Raw genomic sequence first — 27191 nt, 5'->3', positions numbered from 1 at the left:
AAGCATGGATGATGATTTATTTTGAATATTATCACCTGATTTAATGGGAAAAATATTAAAGATAAAAAATATGATAAAAATTTTTCTTGGGTCAGAATGTTTAAAAGCAATTATCTTGAATAGTTTTAAAGATGTGATAAGCAATAGAGATTTGAAGTTATTCTTTGAAGAATAGAATGAAAAGTTTATTTTTAACTAAGAAGAAAATAAAAAAGCATTGAAACTTTTCTCTCAATCAATACTAGATGAAAGTATTATTTCATGAATCTCTAAAACATGAAAAGAAACTTGGTTGATATTAGAAGATATTTATAAAAGAGGTATATATCCTTTCATGAAGATAAATTAGAAAAATTATATAACATAGAATTTGAAGACAATGAAAATATCTCAATTAAAGATATTAGGATTAAACAAGATTTAGACTACGACTTAGATAATATTAATTTTCTTATACTAGATGATTTTAATTTAATTGGAAACATAAAAGTGGTTTTACCTCCATATATAAAAGATTTTACTCAGCTAGTAATTAAAGATTTAGAAGACTGTTATCAACATTGATATGAATATCATCATTATTAAAGATGAAGTTATAAAGTTAAATCAATATTATAATTATGTTGATCACGATTTCGAGATTTGCTCAAGAAATCTAATAAAATTGATTTTAGACAAATCAAAATTTTACAATTGATCAAGATAGATAAGATAGATCAAGCACATAAATAAATGGCTATTTGATTGTATGATTCATAATTCAAATATTTCAGAAAACACTACACACAACAATAATATCAAAAGGAGATTATATCAAGCCTCAAGGTTTTTCATAATATTTTGTATAAAATTTAATTTAGGAGAGAATGTTAAAGTATAAATCAAACTTTGTGATTAGATATGATTTTTAGTTTATGAGTTTTTATTATAGTTAAAGTTAAAGTCTTAAGTTTATTCTCTATAAATAAGGAGCTTATTATACTTTAGGCATACAATTTAAGAGGAGAGATAGTCGAGCAGAGGCTTAGAGATATAAAGTGTGAGAGATTGTAAATTTTATGTTTAATAAAAAATTTTAATTTTAAAAATATATTTTTTAATATTTCTTGATTTCTATATCTTTACTAAAATTTTATAGTATGGTATTAGAGATTTTCTAACAATATGGTGATGAAGTTGATTTCCATCTACTCAAAGTAAGAACTGTTCAGCTAACATAGGAAGATACTTAAAATAAATTTGAGAATAACTTTTGATCATCTCGTCAAATTGGAAAGTAAGAATTAGTGTAAACATTCATCCATATCGATGATAAAATTGATTTTGATCATAGTCGGAGTAAGAATTGTCGAGCTAATTTCGAGGAAGATAATTACAATAAATCAGTGTAAATATTTTATTAGAACGCTCATGGGTTGTCCATCATGTTTATTAGAAATTTTATAGGGTATTAGAGATTTCCTAATAATCTCAGTAATAAAATCATTTAATCCTACATTAGTTGAAGAGTATGAGAACGCTCGTAAGTTTATCAGGTCTCTTTTACTATCAAATATGTCTTTTGAAATTCACATGCTTCGAAAAAATAAAACGGTACGGGTACATTCATCGTCCAAAGTAAATAATTCAAATATATTATTAGAGATTTTCTAATAATTCTAAATTAATGATGAAAACTCTCGAGCTAATTCTGAAGAAAATAATTAGAATAAATATGAGCATAACTTTGATCATTCTAAACATTTTGGGCTATCCATTTAACACACACTATCACAACACGGAGGGAAGTTTTGCAAGGGTGGGGGGCGTTAAGTGCAAAAGAAGCTACCACGAAAGTCGCGCTCAAGCGTGCCTCACTGCCGCTGGCCCTCATGCCATCGGCGCGCTATCATCCATGCCATCTGCGTTACCACACGTGTCGCTGTCGGAGCCGTCGGATCCTCAGCCCCTCGCGACTCATGCGAAGGCGTCCGTGCCAATCATAAACCCAAACACGCGGCCGCACACGAGCGAAACCCTAGTTTCCCCCCATACCGCCCTCCCACGGTACCCCCCGCCTCCGGCCGCCGCCGGCACCCGTCTGCCCGCCGCCGACGCTGCCCGAGGCCCCGCTGGCGGAGCGTGTCGAGGGATCGCCCGCGGCCCGCGATCATCCGAGCCCAATCGCTAGAGGACGCCGGAGCCGCCTCGGAGCTCCGCCGGGGAAATCTGGTCTCGTCCTCTGCCGGAGTGGAGGAGGACCTCCAGCAGAAGGATCCGGTAGTGGGGAACGAGCTCTCAACACCTCCGATTCGTCTCCCTCTCACCGATTCGATGTATCAAGAAAAAGACTGTCTTTTCTGATTTGTTCCGCTGAATTTCGTCACTTTGGCTTGGTTAACCGAGATCCAGTCGCAAGAGTCCGCAGAAGAACTCAAATCCACGTGGGAGATGGCGAAATATTTTGGCAAATTCGCTCTTTTTGATTTCGTGGTACGGTTGTGCCCATGTTGTCCAAGCTTAGATCCGCCCAAAATGTAAGGGGCGTCGTTTGCTAGATCTTTGAAGCTCAGGGAAGGAGCAGAAGCAGATAAAGATAGTAAATTTAGCAAGAGATGGCGCAAGCGATGGAGAAGTTGGGAGGGACGAGCGAGGAGGAAGAGGAGGAGGGGATGGACATGGACGTGAAGGAAGAGGATGACGAGGACGAGGACGGAAGGATCCGGGCGATGGTGGCCGGAGCCGTGGAGATCAGCGGCGGCGGCCGGTACTTCCTCGCCTTGCCGGACCTGCCGCAGGAGTCTGGGGACCGGGCGGACGCTCCTGCGTCGGCGTCGGGATCGGGATCGGGATCACGGCGGAGCAGGCCGGCGGAGGAGAAGGAGCGTACCAAGCTGCGGGAGCGGCACCGGCGCGCGATCACCGGCCGGATCCTTGCGGGCCTCCGCCGCCACGGCAACTACAACCTCCGCGTCCGCGCCGACATCAACGAGGTCATCGCCGCCCTCGCCCGCGAGGCCGGCTGGGTCGTCCTCCCCGACGGCACCACCTTCCCTGCTTCCCAGGTCTCCTGTCTCTCTCTCTCTCTCCTCCTCCCCCTCTTTTGCTTTTGTTTTCTGTTTTCGTTTTCGTTTCTTTGCCCCCTTTTTTTTTCCCATCTGTTTATGAGAAGTAAACGCGAGGAAGAGAATTCTGGGGATGCTTATTGGTGGCTTTTGGTCATTTGGCGTTTCTTGACGTCTTACTTTGCCTATAAACCCCATCCACCACATCACATGCACTCTCGCTTCCTTCCATGTGCCACCCAAGCGATCCATTACACCACACGCCACCCCCCTCGAAGCTCTCCACATGCTCATAGTGAAGCATATGCTTGCTGCCATTTCTCCGCCAGTAACATAGGAATCAAGAAAAGAGTATCAAACAGTGATCTTGATGGATCTACGCTTTGGCAAAACAGTAACCTTTCCGTGCCAATTGCGGCTCGACAGTCATCTGTGTCTCGCAATTCCACTTCCCAAAGTAGTCGATGATACTATAATTATTTCTCTTCTTGAGATGGGAGACATGCCGACGTTACTTCCGCCCATGGGCTTATTCTGCGCCGCCGTCTTGCAGGTCGGGAGGCCCGCCGCCGCCGCCGCCGCCGCCGTCGCCATCCCAGCTACGCCCACTGCCACAGCCGCCCCGCCGTCCCCTACTCCGCCCTTCAGGGGCATCGCCCCCGCCGGCGCCCTCCGCACGCTGGACCACCCCTCTGGCCGTCTTAAGGGCGTCTTCACCCCTCCCATCTCCGCCTACGACGGCCACTGCCGCAGCGTCGTCCCCGTGGCAGGAGCCAGCCGAGCTGGAGAAAAGGTCGCCGACAGCTCCCCTCTTATCGGCAGCAGCACCGACTCCGGCAACGACAAGCAGGTAGCAAAACTTGTTCTTGGCCCTGTTATTGACTTGGCATTCGTCGATTTTGCTGCATTTACTGATCGTAGTGTTTGGAATGTAGTTGATGGATCTAATCCCCAGTTTGCCGGAGCGGGACTTTGCAGGCTCCCCTTATGTCCCGGTTTATGTTATGCTTCCTGTATGTTCTTGTAGCTGTGATTTTTATCTGATTAGATAAGATTACTACGACTTTTTAACTTAATCCTAGTGATTTTTTTTTTGCATATTTGTTTTTGTCTATTGTGATGATAGCTGGGTGTAGTCAATACGTATTGTGAGCTGGTTGATCCAGACGGTCTAATGGAGCAGCTGAAGAAATTGAAATCCATAGGGGTCGATGGTGTGATGGTAGACTGCTGGTGGGGGATAGTTGAGGCCCATCTCCCGCAGCAGTACAATTGGAAGGGTTACATGCACCTTTTCCAGATTGTGCGAGATACAAAGCTCAAGTTGCAGGTAAACTTTTTTGTTTTCTTGTTATTTCATTTGCAGAGTTATGGACTCTCAGTGCATGGCTATTAATTTTTTGGCAAAACAAATGCTGTTACTCTTGGCCAAAACTTTTGTAGTTTAATGCAACATGTGATTGCTTCATTTGTTTATCGCCTCTCACATGAGCATCTGAGAGAATCTGTCTATGTATGCAACTGTGCATTCTAGTGAAGTTGGAGATAGAAGGTGGACACTTTTGCTGGTCTTTTCCACTAGCTATGATGAAGATTCCATTACTAGAACTACAATTTTGTTATGGTACCTAACTAGACAACTTTTGTTATAGATTTATATAATATGTGCAAATGTGCAATACATATACTCTCTTAATAAGCTCCAGGTGAGGTTCAAGCTGAAATTTGTATGGTGTCTTAGGCTAAAGATCTGGTAATTGTTCAGCAATGGGCCCTCATCTTCAACAGGCATGACCTGTAAAACTCCATCTGTTTTATCAGACATGAGAACCAAACTGGTCTGCCAAATTGTGAACCTTAATTTCCAGTAGTGGCAGAGCTATCTTGGAGTTTCTGTATGTAAACAAATGTTGATTATTCTTTTGCTAACCTCTCAAAAAGATATTAGCCCCCTGTAATTCATACAAAGATTTTGTGAAGTATATGATTTGTAAGATCAGGGGACTTCTTAAATCTGACCTAAAGTTTCTCTCTTCCATCTTAAATATGCTTCTACTATGTTGAACAGTACAATATGTTCTTACATTGGAGATGTACTTATAACCTTGTACTTGTAGAGCTACATATAGAGGCTTTTCTTTGAAAATGGAAGGAACTGATTGTCTAAGCATGTTTTCTAGGCTAAATTTAAATGTGGCTTAAATGTTGAGGTGGGTTATTTGGGGTGACAATATTGGGTAATTAAGACAAGCTGTGGCTGGTAAGGATTATTTTTAGGACTTCTTCTGGTTAACCTGAATACTGATTAATTATCATATCAGTTCGATAGCAACTTGTGTTTATATATTTACTTAATCTTAATTGTCTCTAATTTCTTGATTTTCCCTTTTACACCAAAAGTTTGTAGCATCCATATACTCTTTGCAGATAATGCAAACCTCCTGGTGTGTTTGATCTGATAATTAGATTCTTTTGTTCTTTCAAGGTTGTCATGTCATTTCATGAATGTGGAGGTAAGGTTGGAGATGATATGTGTATTCCTCTGCCTCAATGGGTGGCAGAAATTGGCAGAAGCAATCCAAACATTTATTTCACAGATTCAGAAGGAAGATGCAACCCAGAATGTCTTTCTTGGGGTGTGGACAAGGAAAGAGTCTTACTAGGCCGAACAGCACTTGAGGTATTCATCTTCAAAATGAACATCATTGTGTGTTCTCTATATTAGTTAAGAGAACTAAGAGAATTTATTGACTCTTAGAAGTACTGGTAGGCCAAACCTGTGCCAGCATTATCTTTGTACTTTGTTTTCATTCATCATATATGGATATATCCATTCTTCCTTTTGTATTATCATAAGAAGGTTTTAGTTTGTATATGGTCCAGAAGGGGAAAAGTTTCAAAGACTAACCATAGTCTCTATTTTCACTACAATTTAAATTCAAGAATACATAATCAATGGAAGGATTTTTGGTTATGCACAGAGGATAAAGTGTTTTGACCTTTGATGTTTCTTGCATAACTAGAAAGAATGGGACTCGGGAAAATGAACTAAAATATAAAAGATGTGTGGAAATTTCATTGGATTTTTTTTATGGTAAGTCAAAGTTAAATATGCTTAGTTGCTATTTATTTTTTATAGTTAAATGAGCTTTGCACACTAAAGTAATGGCTGACTTGTATTTCACTTTATTCTGAATTTATTTTGGTTTATTCACAGGTCCTTTTTTTGGATGGACAGAGGTCACTCTTTTATAATATGCCAAATGACTGAAGTTTGGACATTAATCTTTTAATTCTTATTAAAATTTCTTGTAGGTCTATTTTGACTTCATGAGGAGCTTCAGGGTAGAATTTGATGAATTCTTTGAGGATGGTACTATCTGTGAGATTGAGATTGGGTTAGGTCCTTATGGAGAGTTACGTTACCCATCTTATCCTGTGAGGCATGGATGGAGATATCCTGGCATCGGAGAATTTCAGGTAGGCACTATCCCAATTTTTCTCCTCCCTTAAGTTGTACAATGAATCTTCTGACAGCTGCAGGTAATTACAGAGAGTTGAATTTTTGTTCTCTTCCCATTGTTGTCTCAACTTTCATGTCAATATACTTTGCACTCCTGTTTGTTACTGTTTAAGCCACTAAACATCTTTAATGTGGATCATCTCTGATATTTATTGATGATAGTTCTCTTTTCCAGTGTTATGATTCGTTCTCGCAGAAAAGTTTGAAAAAAGCAGCAGACGCTAGGGGCCACTCTGTATGGGCAAGAGGACCACATAATGCAGGTTCCTATAACTCCCAACCTCATGAAACCGGATTCTTATGTGATGGAGGAGAATATAATAGTCAATATGGTAGATTCTTTCTTGGTTGGTACTCGCAAGTGTTGGTGGAACATGGTGACAGTGTATTATTTCTGGCTAAATTGGCCTTTGATGGCTCATCCATTTCTGTTAAGGTCAGTTTCGATTGTTGGTTTATGAAAAAAATGCTTTCTCATTTGTCCTTCATAAACATATATAGAAAGCAACTTTACTTGTAATGGCATTAGCTTTTTTAATGATTAAACCAACAAGTAACTGCTTCACATATTCATGTGGCCTTGGCTGGAAAGATTTTACTTTGAATTCTAGGTTTCTTTCCTAACCTAGGAAAGTTTGTCTAGATGTCTGGACTAAACAATTTTGTTAAGTGAACCTGGTGTTTGTAAAGATGGGTTAGTCTCAAGAAAAATGCTTGTCCTCAACGTCTTCATTGTTTACTTGCAGCTACTTTGTTTCTTGATAAAACAGAGAACCATGTAGTTTTTCCTGGATTCCGTAGAATTTAGTTTATTTTCATTAATCCATGTTAATATAATTTGTTTCATTACTTAATGTCATGGTCTTATCCAATATGTTGGAGTTTCATGTTTGTATCTGTGCAGTTCTTGTTTATCTATTTTGAAGAAATAACCTTGTTTCTAATTCATTAGTTTAATATTACCTTTTCTGATTGAAACAGATATCTGGTATCCACTGGTGGTATAAAACAGCGAGTCATGCTGCTGAATTGACTGCTGGTTTTTACAACCCATGTAATCGTGATGGCTATGCTCCAATAGCATCAATGTTAAAGAAGCATGGTGCAGCTTTGAACTTCACTTGTACTGAATTGCACACATTGGATCACTACGAGGACTTTCCAGAGGCAATGGCGGATCCTGAAGGTTTGGTCTGGCAGGTAGAAAGTCCCAAAGGCTAACATTTATAGTTTCTTTCAAAGCATATTTGTCCCCCATGAGCAGCACATGTTAATATTTGGTTTTAATATGTTTATGATCTAGGACAGCAATCCTTGTGAGAAAACTAAACATGTAGAAACTTTTTTTTTTTTTTGGCAAATGCTACATCTTGGTACGAAGAATGACTTGGTCTCAAGTGTATATAGAACCAAGATTCTGGTTACTGCTTATTTTCTTATCTACATGTTTATTCCTCATTATTGTATTCAAATGACCACTTCAAATCCTTCACCTCCTAAAATATTCATTAGTTGGGACAGTTAATTCAACAATTTAAAGCTTGCCATTTCACTTTAAGTCTTTCCCTTTCTATCTGCATGCATCTTCCTGGTAATCATGTTAAAAGTCTAACCTAAGGGTTCTCATAAATTTTGAGAATTATAGTGCTTCTGATCCAATTAACATTCACTTGTGCTCATAATTTGTATAACCAAGTACATGTACGGGAGGCACACACAACAAGAGTTTGTCATATTGCCATACTCCTAACACCATTGATATTTGACATCAGCATATCAGACAAACAACATAGCCCATTGGTTTCTGTAAGCATAACATGCTCAATGATTTACTTTTGAGTTCTTTGATCAATTCATCCTTTATCCAAATCACAAGGATTATCTAGGGCATAGAGGTAGGGTTAGACAAGGGGAATTAGTGCTCTTGGAATTGAAAGTGGCATTATCTAGGGCGCCGACTGGAGGTAGAGAATGAAGTGATTATTTTATGATTGACAGTGAATATCACAGGGAGGAGCAAAGTGACATGAAGGAAGCCACCGATGGTTGCTGCCGTTGGCTTTGGGAAGAATGCATGGAGATACGATAGTTTCTTTTCCATAGGGTCTTCAATTGACCCAAATGAAATGTATTTGAATAATTAATATATGATATCACTATTCTTTGGATGTTTTAACTTGCTTCAGGTTTTGAGTGGCTTCTTTAGGAGTGTCTCTAAATCTGCTGTCATATATACACAGCAGTGATTGTATTGTTTATATGAAACTTTTGGGAACAATAGAGATATAGACAATAGTCTTGACTCATGAGCTAGTGATGGTATCTAAGGGTTCTTGCATGATGTATAGTATTAAAATCAGCTTATCTTCTTTTTTTGTAATTTACATGGCACTGTAATTTCATAGAATAAAATACTACAAAAGAACTCTAATTTAGAATAAATAATTAATATTCAGTTACCTCTGTTGTTTCAAACTTGTTCTCAGTTGTAGGCATCTGACTTGCATTACATGGATTTAGATCATGTCTCGGTCTTGTGTATGGTCTCTTGTATCACATTTTTAACTAGTGGTGTGTTATTAGTATGCATATGCATGCTGGTATGGTGTTGTACTACCCATTGACATACATTGTCTCTCTACTAATTTGTTGCTACAAGTTGCATGGACAATGGTATACCTGTTGTGGCTAGGGAAATGCTTTTTGCTTCTATGACAGAGACAACGAAAATGAACTCAGTTAAGATAGATAAAATGAGCTCTGATGTAGGATACGTAATTAAATTCTTGATTCTGTTGTCTTGAACTATCCTCCTTATTGGCGTCTGACTTCCATTTCATGGCTTTACTTAACTTATCCTTCTTGTCTACTCTTCATAATCACTGCTAAAGCTGGGGATGTGGAACTATTGTCAAAGTTCTGTTATTGCATGCGTATTAATTATATTCTGTACTACTCACATTGACTTGTTACTGACTTTGTTGCTACTGTCAGGTACTGAATGCTGCCTGGGATGTTGGTATACCTGTGGCAAGCGAAAATGCTCTCCCCTGCTATGACAGAGACAGTTACAATAAGATATTGGAAAGTGCCAAGCCACTGAATGATCCTGATGGACGGCACTTATCATCTTTCACCTTTCTTAGGCTAAGCCCAGTTCTCATGCAAAACCACAACTTATTAGAGTTCGAGCGCTTTGTCAAACAAATGCATGGTAAACACATAGCAACTTTTTTATACTGTATTTGGAGAATTTTTACAAATAAACAAGTATCTTTTCTGGAAGTCTAAATCATTCCAACTCTGATGATAGTTTTTCTAAAGAAGTTTCCTATGCCCCTGTTGGGTGCCTAATCTGTATAATGCATCATGGTCGATCATGCTTTGATCCCAAGTATAAAATTTTATGCTGCATGTGCCTTATTTCATAACTAGATAAAACTAGTGTTTTAAAGCTCTTTTAGTCTTCACATTGCCCATCAAATTCTTTACCTATAAACCTGCTACAACTAGCTATCGGATGCATTATATAAAATATTTTGTAATGGTCCATGAATCAAATTTGGCAAATAGACTAATATTTATCACTTTTTCTTTCTTATGTGCCTTAGAGACAATACTTCTCTCATACAGAAATGAAATCTTCCCATGATAATTAAGATACGATATAGGAATTGGATGTGTGGAAAATTTTCATTTTCATTCGTCTTATGCTTTACAAATTGCATTATCATATCCATTTTTCAAAATCTTAGATTTGGATTGTCTTGAAGAGTTGTCTTGAGGCTGTGTTTTGGAACCCTCAGTCACCCTGCCAAAAAACGAAAAAAACCCACCCCCGCCCACCTATCCACCCAAAAAGGTAAGAAAAGAAAGATACAGAACAACACTCTTCTTTCCCCTCACATGGAGTTAGGATTCTCATGGATATGATGTTTATTTATATATTTCTATGAATCATGAGGTTACTGTAAATAGCTAGTTTATATTTCTTATTACTAAATTTGTTGATCTCTTATTTTATTTCATGAAATATTTCTTTTGGTAAGGAGTCCTGAACTATTTGCTTAAGGACTATCGTCTAGGATAACGGTTAGTTCTAAGAGGAGGATACCAAAAGAGATTAGGTTGGTAACGAAGGATGTGGAAAAAAAAGAAAACAAAAAGAAAAAATCTAAAGCCATTAGATTGTTAGGGAGATATTAAATGCTAGAGAATAAATCAAAACTTGGACAGCTGATTGAGGAGTGTGGAGATCATATGGCACTTCTGAATTATGTGTAGAGAATGAAGTGCCACAAGAAAAATTCGTGAAGTGGTTTGCGCTAATAGGGCAAAAGTCTTTTTAAGTCTTTTACACACTTCTAACCTGGATGGTGCTCACTAGCAAAATCCTCTGATTGAAGAGAAGATGTTTGTGCTCTCTTTTCATAACCCATAAGACTTAATTGCAACTATGATGTTCGTTATAAAAGTTGGCTAATGGAATCTATTGAAGCGGAAGTTATCTTTAATCATTTGTTCATCCACATTCGTATTTGTTGTGTAACATTGCTATTATTCTCATGCAGGCGAGAGTGTTCCAATGTGTAGATGACGAGGGGGTTGAAGCCCTAACTTGTTATCAGCTTCATCCCTCCCCGAAGGTAATATACTTCTTGACAGATGTAGGACACCTTTGTTCATTCGCTGTAGTAGCTTAAGGAGACTCTTTCCAGATCATGAAAATAATTTTTATAAGCAATGTCATGATGGAGCCATATTGCAATTCCTTTGATATCTATGAAAGAGGTGCTGTATTTACTTGGAAGGAAATGGGGAGCTCCAGTTCTGTAAATTCATTGTATGTCTTAATTTCCAGGAAATGTCAACAAAGTCTTACGAGTCCACAACTTCATCCTGCAATCTAACCTAGTTAAACTGGTGACTCTCTGGGGTCATCTTTGTTCATACTCAATGAAACAAGCATATATAATTGATTCCGAAAGATGTTAGATTCTTGTTGCACAAAAGTTTAATTCTTCTTTGTTTATAAATCCAACCTTCTTTTAAGTGCATTAAGAGATTCTGAGCAGGCCATTTTGTGATTACCTGTTTCTTTGGTTTCGCCTGTTGATTTATGATGATTTCATCATATTAAAGTTAATGAATCAAGAACATTTGACCTATGGATTACTGGTTGGAAGTGTTGGTTGGTGCAGCGATTAATCTGTAGTTTCTAAGGTGACTTTCTCTAAGAAGCTAAATGTTTCAGTCAAACTTGTGATGAGTTAGTGCAAGAATAGGCTCTTAATGCATGCGTTACATTCTTCATTTTGGGCAAAGAATGTGCAACATGAGAAGCAAATTACTTCAATCACACAGTAATCATGGCTAACTCTTCTTATCTGGTCGTAGTTCAACTTTTGTGGGAACCAAAAGTTTTCCTTCAACCCCCAAAAATGAGTTGAAGAAATAGTCGGAAGATGAGTTGCATTAAGCATCAATGTTATTACACATCAACTGAAATAATATTGAACCAACAGAAAGCTTGAGACATCATCTTTTATCTTCTTTTACTCACTCATACATGCATCAAGAATATGAAAAATAGATGACTTATTGACAGCAAAGAAAAAGAGAAACAAAGATGTCCAAAAGTTGTTGAGCACATGAACAACTGGCAAATGCCAACCTTGTGTTGACAAAAAGAAGTATCAACCGTTTGATGTCGATTTGCGAAGCACCATGTGTCCGGATTCATCCTTCTCAAAAATTCGCTCGATCAGCTCATTCCAACTCATCCTTTGCCGGCTCCTGGTAGAGGAGGCCTGCGAATCATCATCTTCCGCCTCACTAGTTTTCTCATCAAATGTGCCATAGGCTGTTGGCGAAAAGGCGTCTGGAACAGACAATGTAACGGCCCTTCTTAGGGCTGCCTTGTGCTCCTCTCTGTGTTCTTTGGCTAGTGTTTCCTGCCTCTCCATCCTCTGCTTTGCTGGAATCTCCATGGTCTGTTCCTTATGAAATATCATCTGCATTTGATATATTAGGGTTTGTAGCATGGTTGATTCAATTGAAATCTGACAAACACGTTATGGAACACTCCGATAAAAAGAGTGCAAGGACATGAATGAACAGAACTTACATCTAAGGCCCTCTGCGCTTCTTTCTCTATCCAAATTATAGCATGATCAGATGTGGCATTGCAGGAAAGAACGATATGCTCGAATCTCCCATCGACTGGTACTGCTGTTCGAACAACTGGTGGATATCTTCCAAACCTTTATCAAATTGAGAAGCATAATGTCAAGCTATATTATTGTACCATAACTCTGTCTAATAACATCATCATCAGATTATTAACTTCTTTAATCGTGAAATTGTAAATCTTAGCACCTATATGCTTAGGCATTAATCATACTTAATCGATGATGGATGTTCCTCTTTCTGCCATCTCAATGACAAGGATATAATTGTTATAATGCAATTAAAACATAATAAATATTAATCCAGTGACTCACAAAGAGACACTGATATTAATTATGAAAACCAACACGGACCGAAAAAGGTTCTTGATCATATCTTTCTTTAGTTAACAGATATTAATCCAGTGACTCAAAGAGATACTAAATAGAAAAGAAAAAATTGGAAAAAAAATAGAAAAGAAAAACTAAGGAAAACATGGATGGGACAGATACAACAGACTAGTCAGATGGATATGGTGTACAATAAAATCACAGGAGGTTCTCAAATTATGCAAGCTGATACACAAGTGGCTGGCAATGGGATGGATATGCTAAATCACAACTCTATCTGGATATGATACAGCTAATTCCATATAAAGCTATCATGCAAGCGCCTGTTCAACAATGAAGTAAAATAGATATGGTCCAGAACAAATAACCGATGCAGATAAAATAAAGGCAAGAGAATGGTAGTATACTAACTGAAGCATAGGACTGAGAAATAATGTTTTCTTAGACTGGCTGCTTACTAGTAATGAAGAGAAAATTTGAGTGTGTGTATATATACACACACACACACACATTGTAAATAAACAGAGTGCCACTCACGAGAATGATAATAAAAATAAAGGTGGCAAAGTTCAAGAGACTGAATGCCAAAAGAATTAACTGAAGTACTGATGCCATGTTACATATGGATGTCAAAAGATATTGTTAATGATGCATAATAATGCTGATTCCCAAGTTAAGATATCAGTTGCTAGTTCTGTTTACAAAAACAAAATAAAGTTTTTAAACACTAAAAGAGGCGAAAAACACATATTTGTTCTGCTTAGATGGCCAGTGTCAAATTCAATATAAGATGACCAGCAATCTTTATAAAAAACCGCACCTGAATGGTTTTCTTTCAACAATGTGATAAAGCCGACCAGGTGCATAAAGCCTTCTTGGATCTCTTAACTTCACGTCTTCAGGAATACATGTGTCCCTCATGCATCTTAGGCATAGCAGACAAGGCAAGCTGTTGATGAAAAGACCATACAGTCTATCTTAAATAAATTTAACTCCATAAGTCCTATAAATAATCTCATAAGAACAGAACAAAACTTGAAAACCAGAACAAACTCTACTTAGCAATCAATCACAACTTTTCTGCAGTCGACACCATTAACTAAATTAAATGGTAATTTGTATGTAACTAATCTAAGCTGTCATACATGTTTAAAGAAATTTTAACTAATTGTAATTTGTATGTAACTATGTATCAATCTTCAGATAAACCTATCTTTGGCTTAACACTGGGCTAATCTACAGAATAAATAATAATGAAATGCAAACCTGAAAAGAGTAAGGAATTCTCAAGTCCAAAAGATGAACAACAAGCTTTAAATACTAGTTCTTCAATGTTTTACCAAACTTTTCATCATACAAGTAGTTTTGGAGATACCATAAAGCTGCTTGGTGAAGTATTAAGAAAAACAGTGAACAATGTTTTATAGGTGTTTCTAGAGATATTGTTTGATAAATAAGAGTATTAAGAAAAACTGACTAGAGACACTACTGCATTGCATTTACCAGAAGAGAGACTTGAAAATGTCTTCCAATGGAGTAGCTGTTCTAGGTAAGAAATCATCCTGACATCAGAACACTCATAGTCAAGGTTGATATATAGAGAAAAGTGAATGAGGACTATATATCCAGGAAAAAATTTCAATATCCATAAAAATTTCTACACTAAAGAGATCAACAAAGTACCAAAAAGCAGCATGCAAGAAACTAGTTAAGCCAATACAAGTTATATAATAAAAATGTGATGTCATTAATTATATTTTTCTTTGGTTCAAAACTAGATCATATCACTTAGCCCAACAACTAAAGGGACTCTAACCAGCAAAACAAGATCTCATTTTGGGTGCCTCCAACTGTGACTATCAACCTAAAATATTATTGCCATTACAAACCTAAAACGAAAATTATTCAAGGGTAAGCAACAAATTAGACAATGTTATTCAATTAATTTTAATTTTGAAACTAATGCCATAATGGTCTAAGTCATAGACTCATGCTAGTACCAATTTATCAATTTTTTTTCTTTAATGAATTTATCAAATGCTTGAAATCATAAAAGAAGCAATCTTCCCACTATCGTGCAGGTTTATAAAAGTCAACATCCCCATGGAAGCAGAAATGATCTTGCCATATTTATCAAACTACACAATTCAACAGCAATGTTGCCAACGAGACAACTTTTTTCGAGATGGCCACAAAGATTAAGCTTCTTGAAAAATTTACCATGGCCAGTCATGACACTCCAGTCACAACACTATTTTTTAAGCCATGCGTTAGTCACAAGGCTTTAAGATGCTATGCAAATTTGGTGTCTCTTAACTTGTCCAGAACTAGTGGGTTTCCATAAATTAATGTAATTTTCTTAGACTGAACTTGTGCCCTAATGTCTCAACAAAAGCTCAATAACTTACAACCATCAAGTAGTTCTTCATGATGTTGTATAACTTATCTCAAAGAAACATTTCTGAAAATCATAAGCTAGTACATATAGTGGTAGTGAAACTTAGAAGTAAAGCACATCTTGTGGTCAAATTTAATAACTTACATCTTGGTAATTATTTTATCCTATGGAACTCCTCCTGAATTAGTTGGAACAGAGATATGCACATTTTTCTTGTAATATGTTAAAAATGCAACAATTATCATCATGGACAATTAAAATGTGAGTGATTCATCCGAATACAGGATATCCATGATCTTCACAATGATGCTAAAGTCCTTAGCAATCAGAGCATGGATTATGACCAAAAGTACAGGATCAAATATGTGAAGGACATTAATTCTTGCACGAAAAGTCGAACAACCATGCAGTGGTATCTGTTGAATAAAGCATACTATCGGTATGACCGTAAGTGCTATACTGCAGGAGAGTAAAGAAGGAAACACTTAAAATAATAAAAAAGACAACATTTAAAATTCTATAATTCTTTGAAAACTTGGTAGCTTGCCTTCTTGGTATCACCTTAGGAACTTTCTGTTGCTGCTTACCTTGAGGGTTCAGCAAAGGACAGTCGTATACTTATGCATAATGCAGCAATGCATAAATTTACTGAAAGAAAGCTCACCACACATGAGTGAAACCAGATGTCTAGTAATAGCCTAAATATCTAATAGTGAGAACCTAAATGAAGATTTTAACAGTAAAATGATTTGCATTCTACAGTATAGCTCATATGTTAATTTACTCTACAAAAGATCCAAAATAGTCAAAATGTTCGTTACGAATAAGTTACTAGAAAACTTTCATAATTTATATTTTGGTTTTTAAGTATTTCCGATTATTTTAAATGACTTCAAGATCAAAATAAATCTCTTTTGTTGGATATCAAGAGATATATCAGGAATTTGAGCTAAGAATTGTCAACTTCAAGCTAAACTAGTATCTTCACATATGATGGTTTTAGAAACATTGAGAATGGTGTCATGGAATTCATCCATCTTTTCAGATGATATAAAATCATTAATCCTTTAAGCATTATTTGATTTGTTTATTTCTCTCTTTCTATTTAAAGGAGTTTTCTCTTAGATACAATGTCTGTTGTAGTAAATCTACATGGAAATACAACATAAACAGATGATTGTTCATATACACAAGGAGAAGTCACATATTGTTGGTCCATCATTCAATAAATTCCATGAGACTAATAATGTACCATGACAAAATTCAAAAGTCATTCAACCGGATTTTGCAACAAAAATAGAATTGACATGGAGTTTGTCACTATCCACTGCAAGAGTTGATTAAGTCATGTGGAGTCCATCAGCAAGTTAAGTAGTATCCAAATGGATGCATGCTGTGAGAAAAGAAAAAGATGATCTTAACAGGCTAGAAAAAAAGTAAAAATATTTTCAGTGACACTTTATCAAACCAAATAAAAGAAGAGAACATTCAACAACAAGAATTGAGGGCATAAAAATTACAGCAGAAGAGTTCTTGCCTGAAGTACAACAGAGTTAATTATATCTGCATATCTGACAGCCAGGTTTAACGACATACACCTTGCGGGCGCAATCGCAAAGCACCTAATCCTCTTCCTCTCCACATTTCCCAACTTGTCTCTGTTTTGGACGACCACCATGGCTAACATTGCGGCCACTCCCGACCCCAGAGAATGCCCCGCAAAAGTAAGCGTGTAGTTTGAATGCTTCTCCACCAGTTCTCTCAGGATATCACACTCGGCGTCCAATACCCACCCCGCCGCCTTCAGCAGGCCATTGTGCACATACCCTCCATCGAACTTCCTCTTCCCCAGGCTATTATCCAACAGGACGGCGTAGTCGCTCTCCTTGGCCAAGTTTAGGCCTCTCACTGCGACGACTATGTCGCAATGATCGTGATCGAGGTAGATCAGGTAAGGCGGTGCGCGGCGGTGAGTGTCCCGATACGACTTCTTGCGCACCACCCATCGGGGGTTCACGGCCTCCAGTCCCGGCAGCGCGTGGCGGGGGTTGTCGAGGTCGTCCTCGTAGTTGGCGAGGATGTAGCGGCAGAGGCGGGGCACGGGCTCGAACTCGTCGGCAGAGGCGAGGCCCCAGGTCTCGCTGTCGTGGCCAGCGCTGTGGAGGCAGCGCTTCCACGCCCAGCGGGCGCACGCCAGGCAGTAGACGCACTCGAGGAGGGGGATGCCGCAGACGATCGACATCGGCGGGAGTGCCTACCTACCGAGCATCGCCGTCGTCGCGGCAGCAATTTCCCGATAAAGGTGAGATTTTGACCCGGTAACACTGATAAAGGCAGGATCTTTCCGACGTGGGATGGATTTGGATTCGACTGGGGATCAAAAAAGATGAGATTTGGAACTTCTGCAGGGGTCAAAGTTTGGATCTTGGAACTGGAGAGAGAGAGAGAGAGAGAGAGAGAGGAAGGGAGCACAATTCCGTGGCGAAGCAACGAAGAAAACTAGTACGATTTCGTGTCTTCTAGGGGTAAATTTATGAAAATGCCCCTATATTTCGTTTATTTCCTACTTGAGGCATCCAACGCATTATTTTCATTCAATGACCCTATAATCCCTTGTTTAACAGAAACACCATCTCTTATAAACCGGTTTATTATATATATTATCTCTTATAATTAATTGTATTTAGTATCTCAATCCTTATATTTTTTAAAATTGTATTATGATTTTTATATTTATAAATATTAAATATTTAATCTCATTTTTCTTCCATCATGAAAATACTGTATATGTTGAATGATAGATCAAAGTTGATAGAGTCGTGCTCAATGGTAAGTCCTACGATATTTTCATTAATAAAGTCAATGATACGAAGAGAAATAAGATTAAATATTATATTTTTATAAATATAATAATTATAATATAATTTTAAAAATATAAGAATCAAAATACTAAAATAACTAATGAATATTCGATCGAATTTCATACGAGAAATTAAAAATTTCGGAATGCTTTAAAAACGAAGATTGATAATATTAAACGATAAGAGTTGAGATATAAAATAGATTATATAGTGTGAATTTTATCTTTTTTTAATCCAAATTCATTAAGAGATACTAAACTAATTTTGAGTATAGTATATTTTTAAAAAATAATTTTTATTTAGTTCTCACATAAACTTGAACATGAATTCTATCAACTATGTAATATAATAATAGATTTTAATAGTAAAAAAATATAAAATCTTTATTCATAGATTTGAATAGTCAAGGAATAGCCAAACACAAATTCAGCGGATTGAATAGATCCAAATATCAATTAAGAAAAGAAGGCATGTGTTTCATGAAAGTTAGGATTTGTGTCTTCATGCAATGATTGAAAGATCCATTTTCTCACTACACAACCAGCAATCAATCAGATGCCTGCACTTGTGGTCCAATCTCGTTAATTTTCAAAAAAGACAAAAAGAAAGAGTTGAGATGATGGGTGTTGTCACTTAAAAATTGTATTTACGAACATATTTCGCTTGTGGATTAAGGATCTAATACATATTTTAAATATGAATTAATATTTTTTAAAAAATCATATTTAATTAGGATGCTATATTAAACATGTTCGAATGATGATACTACTTTATAGTTAGCATCAGCATTTCAATATTTGCATGACATTAATATAGTTTTTAAAATTTAAAAATATATTATGAAATTATCTAAATCACAAGATTTCCACTATATAATAGAAACACTAACCCTCATTTTCTCATCAATTCTCTCTATTTTTGTATCATTATTTTTGTCACAAATCTAAGATTTTATTTATTTATTTTTAAAAATTAATTTATATGGTTATAATTTATATTTATTATACATTTGGACCATACCAATTTTTTTTAAAGATCATATACATTCATTTATCTATTAATGTAAATAAATAAATATTTATATGTTTTTGAAAAATATATTTTAAATATTAAAAAGTTAAATTTATCACATAATATCCAATAATTTTTAAAATATTAATTTATCAAACAATGCTTATGTCAATTTATATTTAAAATACAAAATTTATCTATTATTTGTAAAACACTTCAACTATTTTATCAACATATATTAAAAATATAAATATATTCCCAAACGATCAAATGATTGAAGTCAAAGTTCTACTACTGATGTGACAAGTAAACATCACTTCTGATCAATTTGATCTTAGGAATTATTGATGCATAGTTGTCATGAAATCACATCAAGTATGAATTATTAGGACAACTTGATCAATCATACTGTCAATTAATTTGGCATAATAAGATGAGCTTTCTTTCTTCTAACTAGTGATCACAGTATCAGATTTCCAGTGCCATAACACAGAAACAAAAGAGGGGGGAAAAGTCAAATTCCAAACCCCAGAAGTCAAGTCAGATGATATAATGTTAAAAGATATGATGTAGAACATGATCACAAGGAAGAGAATTTTTTTCTTTATGATAATAAAGCAAGAAAAGGATATAAAAACGACTTAATAATAATACTAGAAAATGATAATATAAAGAGACAATTAGATGAAGATCTCGTTATATCATGAACAATAAAACTATATAATTAGATGATAAAACTATAAAACCATAAAATTTTATAAATCATATAAAATTATATGATCTTGGAAAGAAATTTTCAATAAATTGATTCGTTCATTATAATTCTTTTCTCTTTTTTTCAGACCCCAAGTGCATAAAAATATAAATATAAATATAAATATAATTACATCAAAACAAATAACCTTTTATTTTTCACCTTGAATAGTTTAGAAAACTGAATTGACAAAAAGCACGTCATAAGGCCTATGACATGAAATATCTGTAAGCTAATCAAACTTATTCAAATAAAAGATAAATTAAAATGGTAGAAAAAAAGACAACAGGAAAATATTAGCATGAGATAGCAAATGAAAGAAGAAAGATGGAACTGTGCCTTGCTGTGGCCTGTCTACATCAATGTCTCATCCATGCCAAAGTGCATGAGGAACCAACTGGAGTCCTCCGTGACAAAAGAACAACCAGTTTCTTCATATATGGAGCATGCTTCTTATGCACCTACTCTAACCACTTCAAATTACAAGTCAGTTTGCAGTTGTAACTCAATTCTATATCACAAGATTATCAAATATAAGGAATATAAAATGAATGATGCAGCAATTAGAAGAGAAAGAAGAGGTCACTAACTACGAGCTAATTCATTTCTGTAACCAGAAAACTTGGCAGAAATATACTGGAATTTCATAAACAGCTTTCAAGCATAAGCATTGCTTTTTTGTTGTGCTAAATTAAATTACAGAAGTTTGGCAATATGAAAAGGACCTAATTGGATTTAGACCTCCATTGAGTGAGCCTTTTCGCTTGAAACTGGGCAAGCTCCATCCCACAGCTCTCTTAGTTCATTTCTTCTCCAAGAAAGGAAAATAACAGGTCCTAAGGTAGATGGCACCTGCAGTAACACCGCTTAGTAAGAATGCAAGTAATCTATGTGATCTGACAGTCATTCCTTTTGATTGATCAGAATTCAGAAAATGAACATTTAATTTGCACTAGAATTTGATCCAATGTGACTTGGTATGAAGTTCAAACTTACCAGATAAAGAAGAGCGGGTTGAGGTGATTGAGTCAAAATCCCAGCAGCCAAGGCACTAATCAAGCCAATTGCATATCCAGAGAGTGAACACCACAGATATTTGTTCTCTTTTGAGGAGGATTTTTCTGAGGGGATACCCATATCTCTAGTCTTCCTATGGTCAAAACAGAGGACCAAAGCTACAAGCATGCCAGGAATAGCCTACAGTAACAACAAACAGTGATAGGTGATGTCACAGGCATTGCAATCATCATTTTCAACTAATATGATTCACTAGCTCAATTTTGAGAAGGTGGAATGATTTGATATCTAAGTAATACAAGGTTAGCATGGTGACAAAGATTATTTTGCAAGCATACAAATGTTACATATATGGCAATGACTATGAGCTGCAGAGCTCTTCTGCATCAAAGTGATTGACAATGATTATTTGCTTTGGACAAAGGAGAAGGTGATTTAGGTTCTTCATAAGCTACAAATATGGTGTTACAATCTTAAGTTAAACAAACATTACCTTTTCCTGTAACAAAGGAAAGATTGGTCATTAGCTCATTCCAACAGTTAGATGCAGAAAATTAAAGACAATCTTGCTTATGAAAGTCACACCATTCATCATCAATCATTTCATGTTCCTACACAAAGTTTGTGTGTTTCTAAGAATAAATTCCAACATATAATGGCCTTAATCCTGGATAAACTGTCACAAAGAAATTTTTCTCTATATACTTGCATGCATTTCATTTACCATCTTCAGAACCACCTCCACTTTACCACCTTCTGCGCCCCCCATATAATGCTGTAGATGGTAACGGAAGAAAAAACAGTCATCAAATGTAGAGGAAATCAAGCCCTAGAGCTCATAAAAAGAGAGGGGGAAGATAAAGTGTGGTCTGTAAAGATATTAAGGTTTGTGAATATCCGGGTCATCTAAAATTCCTAGAGGGGAAATGTGTTAGTAAATAAAAGAAGACCAATAAAGTGATTCTGTTTAAAACCTGTGTTTCAGTTAGAATGTTGGTAGAATTACATGCTATTATTTCCAACAAGAAGATTGCATGGGATTTGAACCAAAGTAGATGCTGTAACATCAAAATCCAGAACCATGATCACACCACATACTTGGTAAAGAAAATGTCCTTCTCTACATAAAAGTAGCAACAATGATCATGGCCAATTTTTAGATCCAAAACTCAAGAAGTTTCTGAAAGCATGACTTGAAATGTTAACTGAAATTCAAAGCAGAAAGGCATGTAGAGTGCATAAATATGTTTACTACATTAAAGAATCGAGGCAATAGCAACCATGCACGAAACAGAGGGTCGCCAGTCTACTATTGTACCTTATGTCATCAATCATCATATACCACCACTCTCTCGCTAAGTTAGACTATAAAGGAAAAACCATGGCTAGGGATACACAATGTACAGGCACACAATCATCTATTGTATCATCAGCTGATGTCCCCATAAGTGCTTGTTGGCATGCACGAGCATGGTAATCCATGATTACATCAACAAATAGGGCCCAAAAATCAACTGATTGCATGCAATAAGTAGGTTGATAACCCCATGAATCACAAGAAACATGATAATGACATTGTCCAGCTGTTCCTACAATATCATTGTTTTGCTAAAGCTTACTTGTCATATAATTCGCTCATCTGACAATTTCTAATTTTCAGTTGATAAAGAAAATGAGGTGTCAAACCTCTCCAACCTGCAGCTATTTTTCATAAATAAACATAAGAATAATGTGACGCAAGATTGATTAAGAAATGGCCTGCAGCATAATAGGGCCTCATATTAGTAAAGTACTAGGACCTAGCAAAGATAAATCTGATAATTTCTCATCAGAAATAAGATAATAGCAATTCAATATCAAGAAGATGCTCCAAGTATATAGTAGGTACATGATAGTAGCATGAAGATATCAGATTTAACAGAGAAGACATGTGAAGTAGGGCGAGAAAAGGTTAGGAGAAAGAATATAGAAGAAAAGCTTCCACAATTGACTTGTAAAGTTTCTTCAAACAAAACACATATAAACTATTGCCTTCAAACGCAACATATTGGACAACACGCCTGAGTCTAAAACATATATATTCAGACAGATAATTCCACTGTCTAGCTGACAACACCCTTAAGGAAAGAAATGGGTGTTTCAGATTTTAATACCAACAAGTTCATGACAAACATTTCTTAGCCCAGTAAAACACCTGTTCCTGATTTATCTAATAACTTTGTGCAATACTCAATAGTGAAAATCTATGTGCCGAACCCCAAATAGTTAGGACGTTATGACTTATTGTTGCTGTTATGAGATACAACCTAGGCTTTGACTGAAACAATTAGGTTTTTGGTCTGGTCTCATTTGCATTCAAGCCTTCTTCACTTTGAGTCCTCCTTTATATCAAGCAACTGATTCTCATTCCATGAGTCATCATCATCATTTTCTCGAAAAGCAGATAACTTACCTACTCCATGGCAATTGAGCCATCATTTTTGCTTTCAATGATTTCAAAAAGCGCAGACATCCAGTCTGCTATCTCAAGATTATTCGACTTTCATCAACCAATCCTGAAATGCCAAACTTGCTTGCAGCACTTATCCAATATCTGATTTTAGAGTTGAACAACCCTATGGGAGGATTGAAACAATTCTACTGCAACCCTAAATCACCTGAAGGTTCAGCATTATAAGGTTTTTTCTTTTCCAAGTCTTAATTTCAGATGCACAATGTCAATGATTACAACATTTGATATTCGTTAAGAAAAAATTAAAGAAGACAACCATGAATGTTTGATGTGACTGGAATATCATTTTAAATATAGAATGATATAAATTGAAGACTCAGCTGCCATCAAATTGCAAGCAAATTGTAGCATACCATGTCTCCTAGTCCCAGCATCATGTACTCCCCACCACTGGCTCCAGTAATTACCTGACCGCCCATCAAATTTCTTGGGAAGATGAGCTTGACAGGTAGCTCCAACTTCTTTGTAATTAGCTGTAATCCTGGAAGGCTCAAGCTGGTTGCCACCTTGTGAACTGGGTTAGATGCCTTCTGTGTTGCAACTGAGACCATAACATTTGCTCCAAAGAATCTCTCCGAGAAGAAGACCCAGAAAATATCATAGAGAAACAAGCAAACGAGAAGCAATGCGCAGATTTTGATATTAGGTAGTCGCACATGGCTGACAAAAGCTATACATATGCAAATCCCCAGGATGTTGTTCAGAATCCAATGCCCAGTAACTAGCCAAGCTGCCACAGTTCCTATGCAAATCAACAGCAAAATTCCTTGCGTCCGAGTGAATGACTTGGAACAGCACCTAGAAACCAGAGGGTCCATTAAACCAAACCGTGATCTGATGTAGGCCATGTATGGTGAGAGACAGAAGTAGAGAGCAGATGCTGAAGCGACAGCAGTGAAGGCGGTTATAAGTTGGGATACTGATGAGAAGAGATAGAACATCAAAAGAAGGCTACAAGAACTAGCAAGGGGGATCATAAGTGCCTGGGACCGGTCTAATGTGATCGATGCCTCTGAAAAATCCAGGTTCCTTTCCATTTCCCTGCCATGATCCAGAGCTCGTGAAGCCGAAGAAAAAGTCACAAAGATTGCAGTTATGACGAGAGTGAGGGATGCTGGTTCAAGCAAGTAAGCAAGCTTCCATAGGGCCTCCATAAGAGAAACAGTGCCACAAGATCCCCTCTTTATCCGCTTTCACACTAAAGAGACATCAACCGAACATCTAAGAATCAGTGACTAAGAGTAGAAAGCTCTATCTCATGTTTTCAGGTACAAATACTCCAAATTACTTGGTGGGTACACCTGAAAGAACCTGGACAGATCAAGTAGCGCCGCTGTTATGCTACAAGCACCGTTGCATCAGATTGAAACTTTATTCCCACATTCAGCCATTCATTATATGAGAATCGAAGAATTCACGGAAAATTAAGACAGTCTTCATCATGATTCATGCATCTTAATGAAGGAAAAAAAACAAGAAAGACAACGAGATACCATTTTAGATGGAATTGAGAGGGATCCAGCAGAACTCACCTGTAGATCTGCGAAAGAAGTAATCGGTCGCCTCCTCTTCCACGAAAACAAGACGATCCAAGAGGGACCGCGGAGACGAGGAACGAAGATAAGATGTTAGGGTTTGTGAACGAGATAGGAGTTCTAGGGCACCGAACGGATTTGGACTCCGATCGATCAGGTTTGGAAGCGCTTCCGCCTCGGAAGAGGTCTCGCGAGGCGGAGTCGCGATGACCAATTACTGAATTGGGATTGACTTGGCATCGGGGACGGACGAGTTACCGACATGCCTACCCGACTGTGCCCGCCCCACTACGCGACATTTCCCTTTTTCTTTCTTTATTTGGTGCTTTCAGGTCTTAAAATTACTCTACTTGGGAGTACTCGCAGGTGTGCAAATATAAACCAGGAAACTGTGCCATGACGCTGTACGGGATCAAATACTCGTCAGTAAGTGAAATCAGATTTTTAATGAAGAACAATAAACTATATAACTTCATGGATCGTCAATTTCTTTCCAAAGAATGGGATTCGATTGAGGTTTTATGTTGAGATTAGATCTGACATATCATGATTGAATCAATATTTTACGGGTTAAAATTTATTGAATGCAGTTCTTAATCCGTAATCTTTTATTAAATGATCTAATATATCATCATTCAATCAATATTTTAGATATAAAATTTATCAAATATAATTTCGAACCCTCAAGAATTCTTGCTAATAAGTATACTGTGGAGCTCAATGGAATGAATCGGCTTCAAGTCCATACTCTGATTATTTTAAATAAACCAAAAATAAAATAAAGATAAGATACAAACTCCAATATCATAGAAACACTTGTGAATAATGAGCAGTTGCTCTTCGAACGAAATATAAACAAATAATTTAACCTAATTTTAAAATATAATATAATTAAATATACAAAATTTGATTTCACTGTATCTAATAAACAATTGAGATTAAAAGAAGAAACATGTGTCTACTTAGTGTCAGCTGTGTTGTCTTAAATCCTTGACTACTTGATAATGTTCTTGGCACTCCAGCTATACATCAAGTACTCTTTTCTTGTTTTTGGGCGCTACGACACAAGAGAAACTCCATGAACTCTACCGAGAAATCATTATTAGTAGCCACTGTTTATACGTCGATCAATAAGAGAAGTAATTATGAGCAGTTAACTGCATATTATGGGTGCAGTAGTCGGTGGGGAATTTCATCAAACAGGTAATAAGCAAACCTTGGAGGAAGACACGGGAGCAATCTAAGAGGAGATCCGAGGGGATGGAGGAGGCTTCTTCAAAGAGCAGGATGACTTGAACGCTTCGATCTGCGCTTGGCACTTGACGTAGTCCCCTTTGTTCTCCTCCAAGCATTTCTTCAGTGCTTCGACGTCACAGGGAGACGGCTTCTTTCCACTACTTTGAGCCTTCCCATCCATGCTGTGGTCCATAAAAGACCAATCCAAGAGCTTCAACTCTTTCCTGCATCAGCATCCATGCGTTACATGCTCTGCTTTGGAAGCTACAAATACACGAAAAGATGCCTGGTTCTTAGAATCCATACCGAGTTACGTGGAACCGCCTGCAACGCCTTCGTCGTACGCGGTGGAGTCGACGGAAGCGTTGGGTTGTGCGTGGCGGGAGCGCTTAACAGGGCGAGGGCGCATCTCACAACACGGGGTTAATTACAGTAATCACACGGGGCTAATTGTTGATTTCCTAACATTATCAATTGTCTCGACGAAAAATATAATACGTGACATAAAAATGATGAGTAAAAAGATAATTTTATTATGTTTCCAATCATTTTATCGATTAAAAGATAATTTATTAAAAATAAAAACAAGGGTTAAAATTATTTTTTCATCACTTTTATATCGATCTGATATTATGTATTATATTTTTCATTAATACATAACATTAAAGCAAATGAGATTATTTATTTCACTTTCACAACTATAGAAATCTAGATATATCAATGAATTTAATGATATAAATTTAGGTTAAAACGCTTGGTTGGAGGGTTAAAATTATGTTAAA

General features: G+C 36.8%; 3 protein-coding genes across 7 annotated transcripts; 1 reads left to right on the top strand and 2 right to left on the bottom strand.

Moving 5' to 3' along the window:
* The first annotated feature begins 1804 nt into the window (after positions 1-1804).
* Positions 1805-11561, top strand: LOC135584074 (beta-amylase 2, chloroplastic-like). 3 transcript variants are annotated; one of them, XM_065135767.1, is made up of 10 exons: positions 1805-3044; positions 3598-3894; positions 3980-4057; positions 4171-4374; positions 5530-5724; positions 6360-6524; positions 6743-7003; positions 7549-7767; positions 9562-9781; positions 10323-10414. In XM_065135767.1, the coding sequence occupies exons 1-10, from the start codon at positions 2595-2597 to the stop codon at positions 10349-10351; spliced, it is 2118 nt and encodes a 705-aa protein (XP_064991839.1). In that variant the 5' UTR covers positions 1805-2594; the 3' UTR covers positions 10352-10414. The 3 variants fall into 3 exon arrangements, with proteins under 3 accessions (XP_064991839.1, XP_064991840.1, XP_064991841.1); XM_065135768.1 differs by lacking the exon at positions 10323-10414 and adding an exon at positions 11139-11561 and having other exon boundaries at positions 1806-3044; XM_065135769.1 differs by lacking the exon at positions 1805-3044 and adding an exon at positions 3279-3501.
* A 461-nt stretch (positions 11562-12022) lies between these two features.
* On the bottom strand, positions 12023-17974 carry LOC103983173 (uncharacterized). The gene is made up of 5 exons (XM_009400367.3): positions 17021-17974; positions 14589-14647; positions 13906-14034; positions 12695-12830; positions 12023-12581 (listed from the first exon to the last, which is right to left on the bottom strand). The coding sequence occupies exons 1-5, from the start codon at positions 17723-17725 to the stop codon at positions 12264-12266; spliced, it is 1347 nt and encodes a 448-aa protein (XP_009398642.2). The 5' UTR covers positions 17726-17974; the 3' UTR covers positions 12023-12263.
* A 2715-nt stretch (positions 17975-20689) lies between these two features.
* LOC135629429 (signal peptide peptidase-like 1) lies at positions 20690-25476 on the bottom strand. Of its 3 annotated transcripts, XM_065136757.1 has the most exons (5): positions 25171-25476; positions 24940-25007; positions 23992-24836; positions 21106-21306; positions 20690-20961 (listed from the first exon to the last, which is right to left on the bottom strand). In XM_065136757.1, the coding sequence occupies exons 3-5, from the start codon at positions 24790-24792 to the stop codon at positions 20845-20847; spliced, it is 1119 nt and encodes a 372-aa protein (XP_064992829.1). In that variant the 5' UTR covers positions 24793-24836; positions 24940-25007; positions 25171-25476; the 3' UTR covers positions 20690-20844. The 3 variants fall into 3 exon arrangements, with proteins under 3 accessions (XP_064992829.1, XP_064992830.1, XP_064992828.1); XM_065136758.1 differs by lacking the exon at positions 24940-25007; XM_065136756.1 differs by having other exon boundaries at positions 23992-24949; positions 25171-25475.
* Between the last annotated feature and the right edge of the window lie 1715 nt (positions 25477-27191).

This window comes from Musa acuminata, chromosome BXJ3-1, assembly GCF_036884655.1.
Source record: "Musa acuminata AAA Group cultivar baxijiao chromosome BXJ3-1, Cavendish_Baxijiao_AAA, whole genome shotgun sequence".
Lineage (NCBI taxonomy): Eukaryota > Viridiplantae > Streptophyta > Magnoliopsida > Zingiberales > Musaceae > Musa > Musa acuminata.
The sequence above is the reverse complement of the archived record's forward strand: the minus strand, read 5'-3'. Positions and strand labels throughout refer to the sequence as shown.

What these genes read in the sequence shown, in the direction of transcription:
- LOC135584074 (XM_065135767.1), top strand. Translation starts at nt 2,595, where the DNA reads ATGGCGCAAGCGATGGAGAAGTTGGGAGGGACGAGCGAGGAGGAAGAG. An exon ending in CGGTTTATGTTATGCTTCCT is followed by an intron (nt 4,058 to 4,170) that starts GTATGTTCTTGT and finishes TTGTGATGATAG; the next exon opens with CTGGGTGTAGTCAATACGTA. An exon ending in CTGGCATCGGAGAATTTCAG is followed by an intron (nt 6,525 to 6,742) that starts GTAGGCACTATC and finishes TCTCTTTTCCAG; the next exon opens with TGTTATGATTCGTTCTCGCA.
- LOC135629429 (XM_065136757.1), bottom strand. Translation starts at nt 24,792, where the DNA reads ATGGAGGCCCTATGGAAGCTTGCTTACTTGCTTGAACCAGCATCCCTC. An exon ending in TGCTGGGACTAGGAGACATG is followed by an intron (nt 21,307 to 23,991) that starts GTATGCTACAAT and finishes TTGTTACTGTAG; the next exon opens with GCTATTCCTGGCATGCTTGT. An exon ending in AACCCGCTCTTCTTTATCTG is followed by an intron (nt 20,962 to 21,105) that starts GTAAGTTTGAAC and finishes GTGTTACTGCAG; the next exon opens with GTGCCATCTACCTTAGGACC.
- LOC103983173 (XM_009400367.3), bottom strand. Translation starts at nt 17,725, where the DNA reads ATGTCGATCGTCTGCGGCATCCCCCTCCTCGAGTGCGTCTACTGCCTG. An exon ending in TTAACTCTGTTGTACTTCAG is followed by an intron (nt 14,648 to 17,020) that starts GCAAGAACTCTT and finishes TTCTGATGTCAG; the next exon opens with GATGATTTCTTACCTAGAAC. An exon ending in GTTGAAAGAAAACCATTCAG is followed by an intron (nt 12,831 to 13,905) that starts GTGCGGTTTTTT and finishes AATTTGATAAAG; the next exon opens with GTTTGGAAGATATCCACCAG.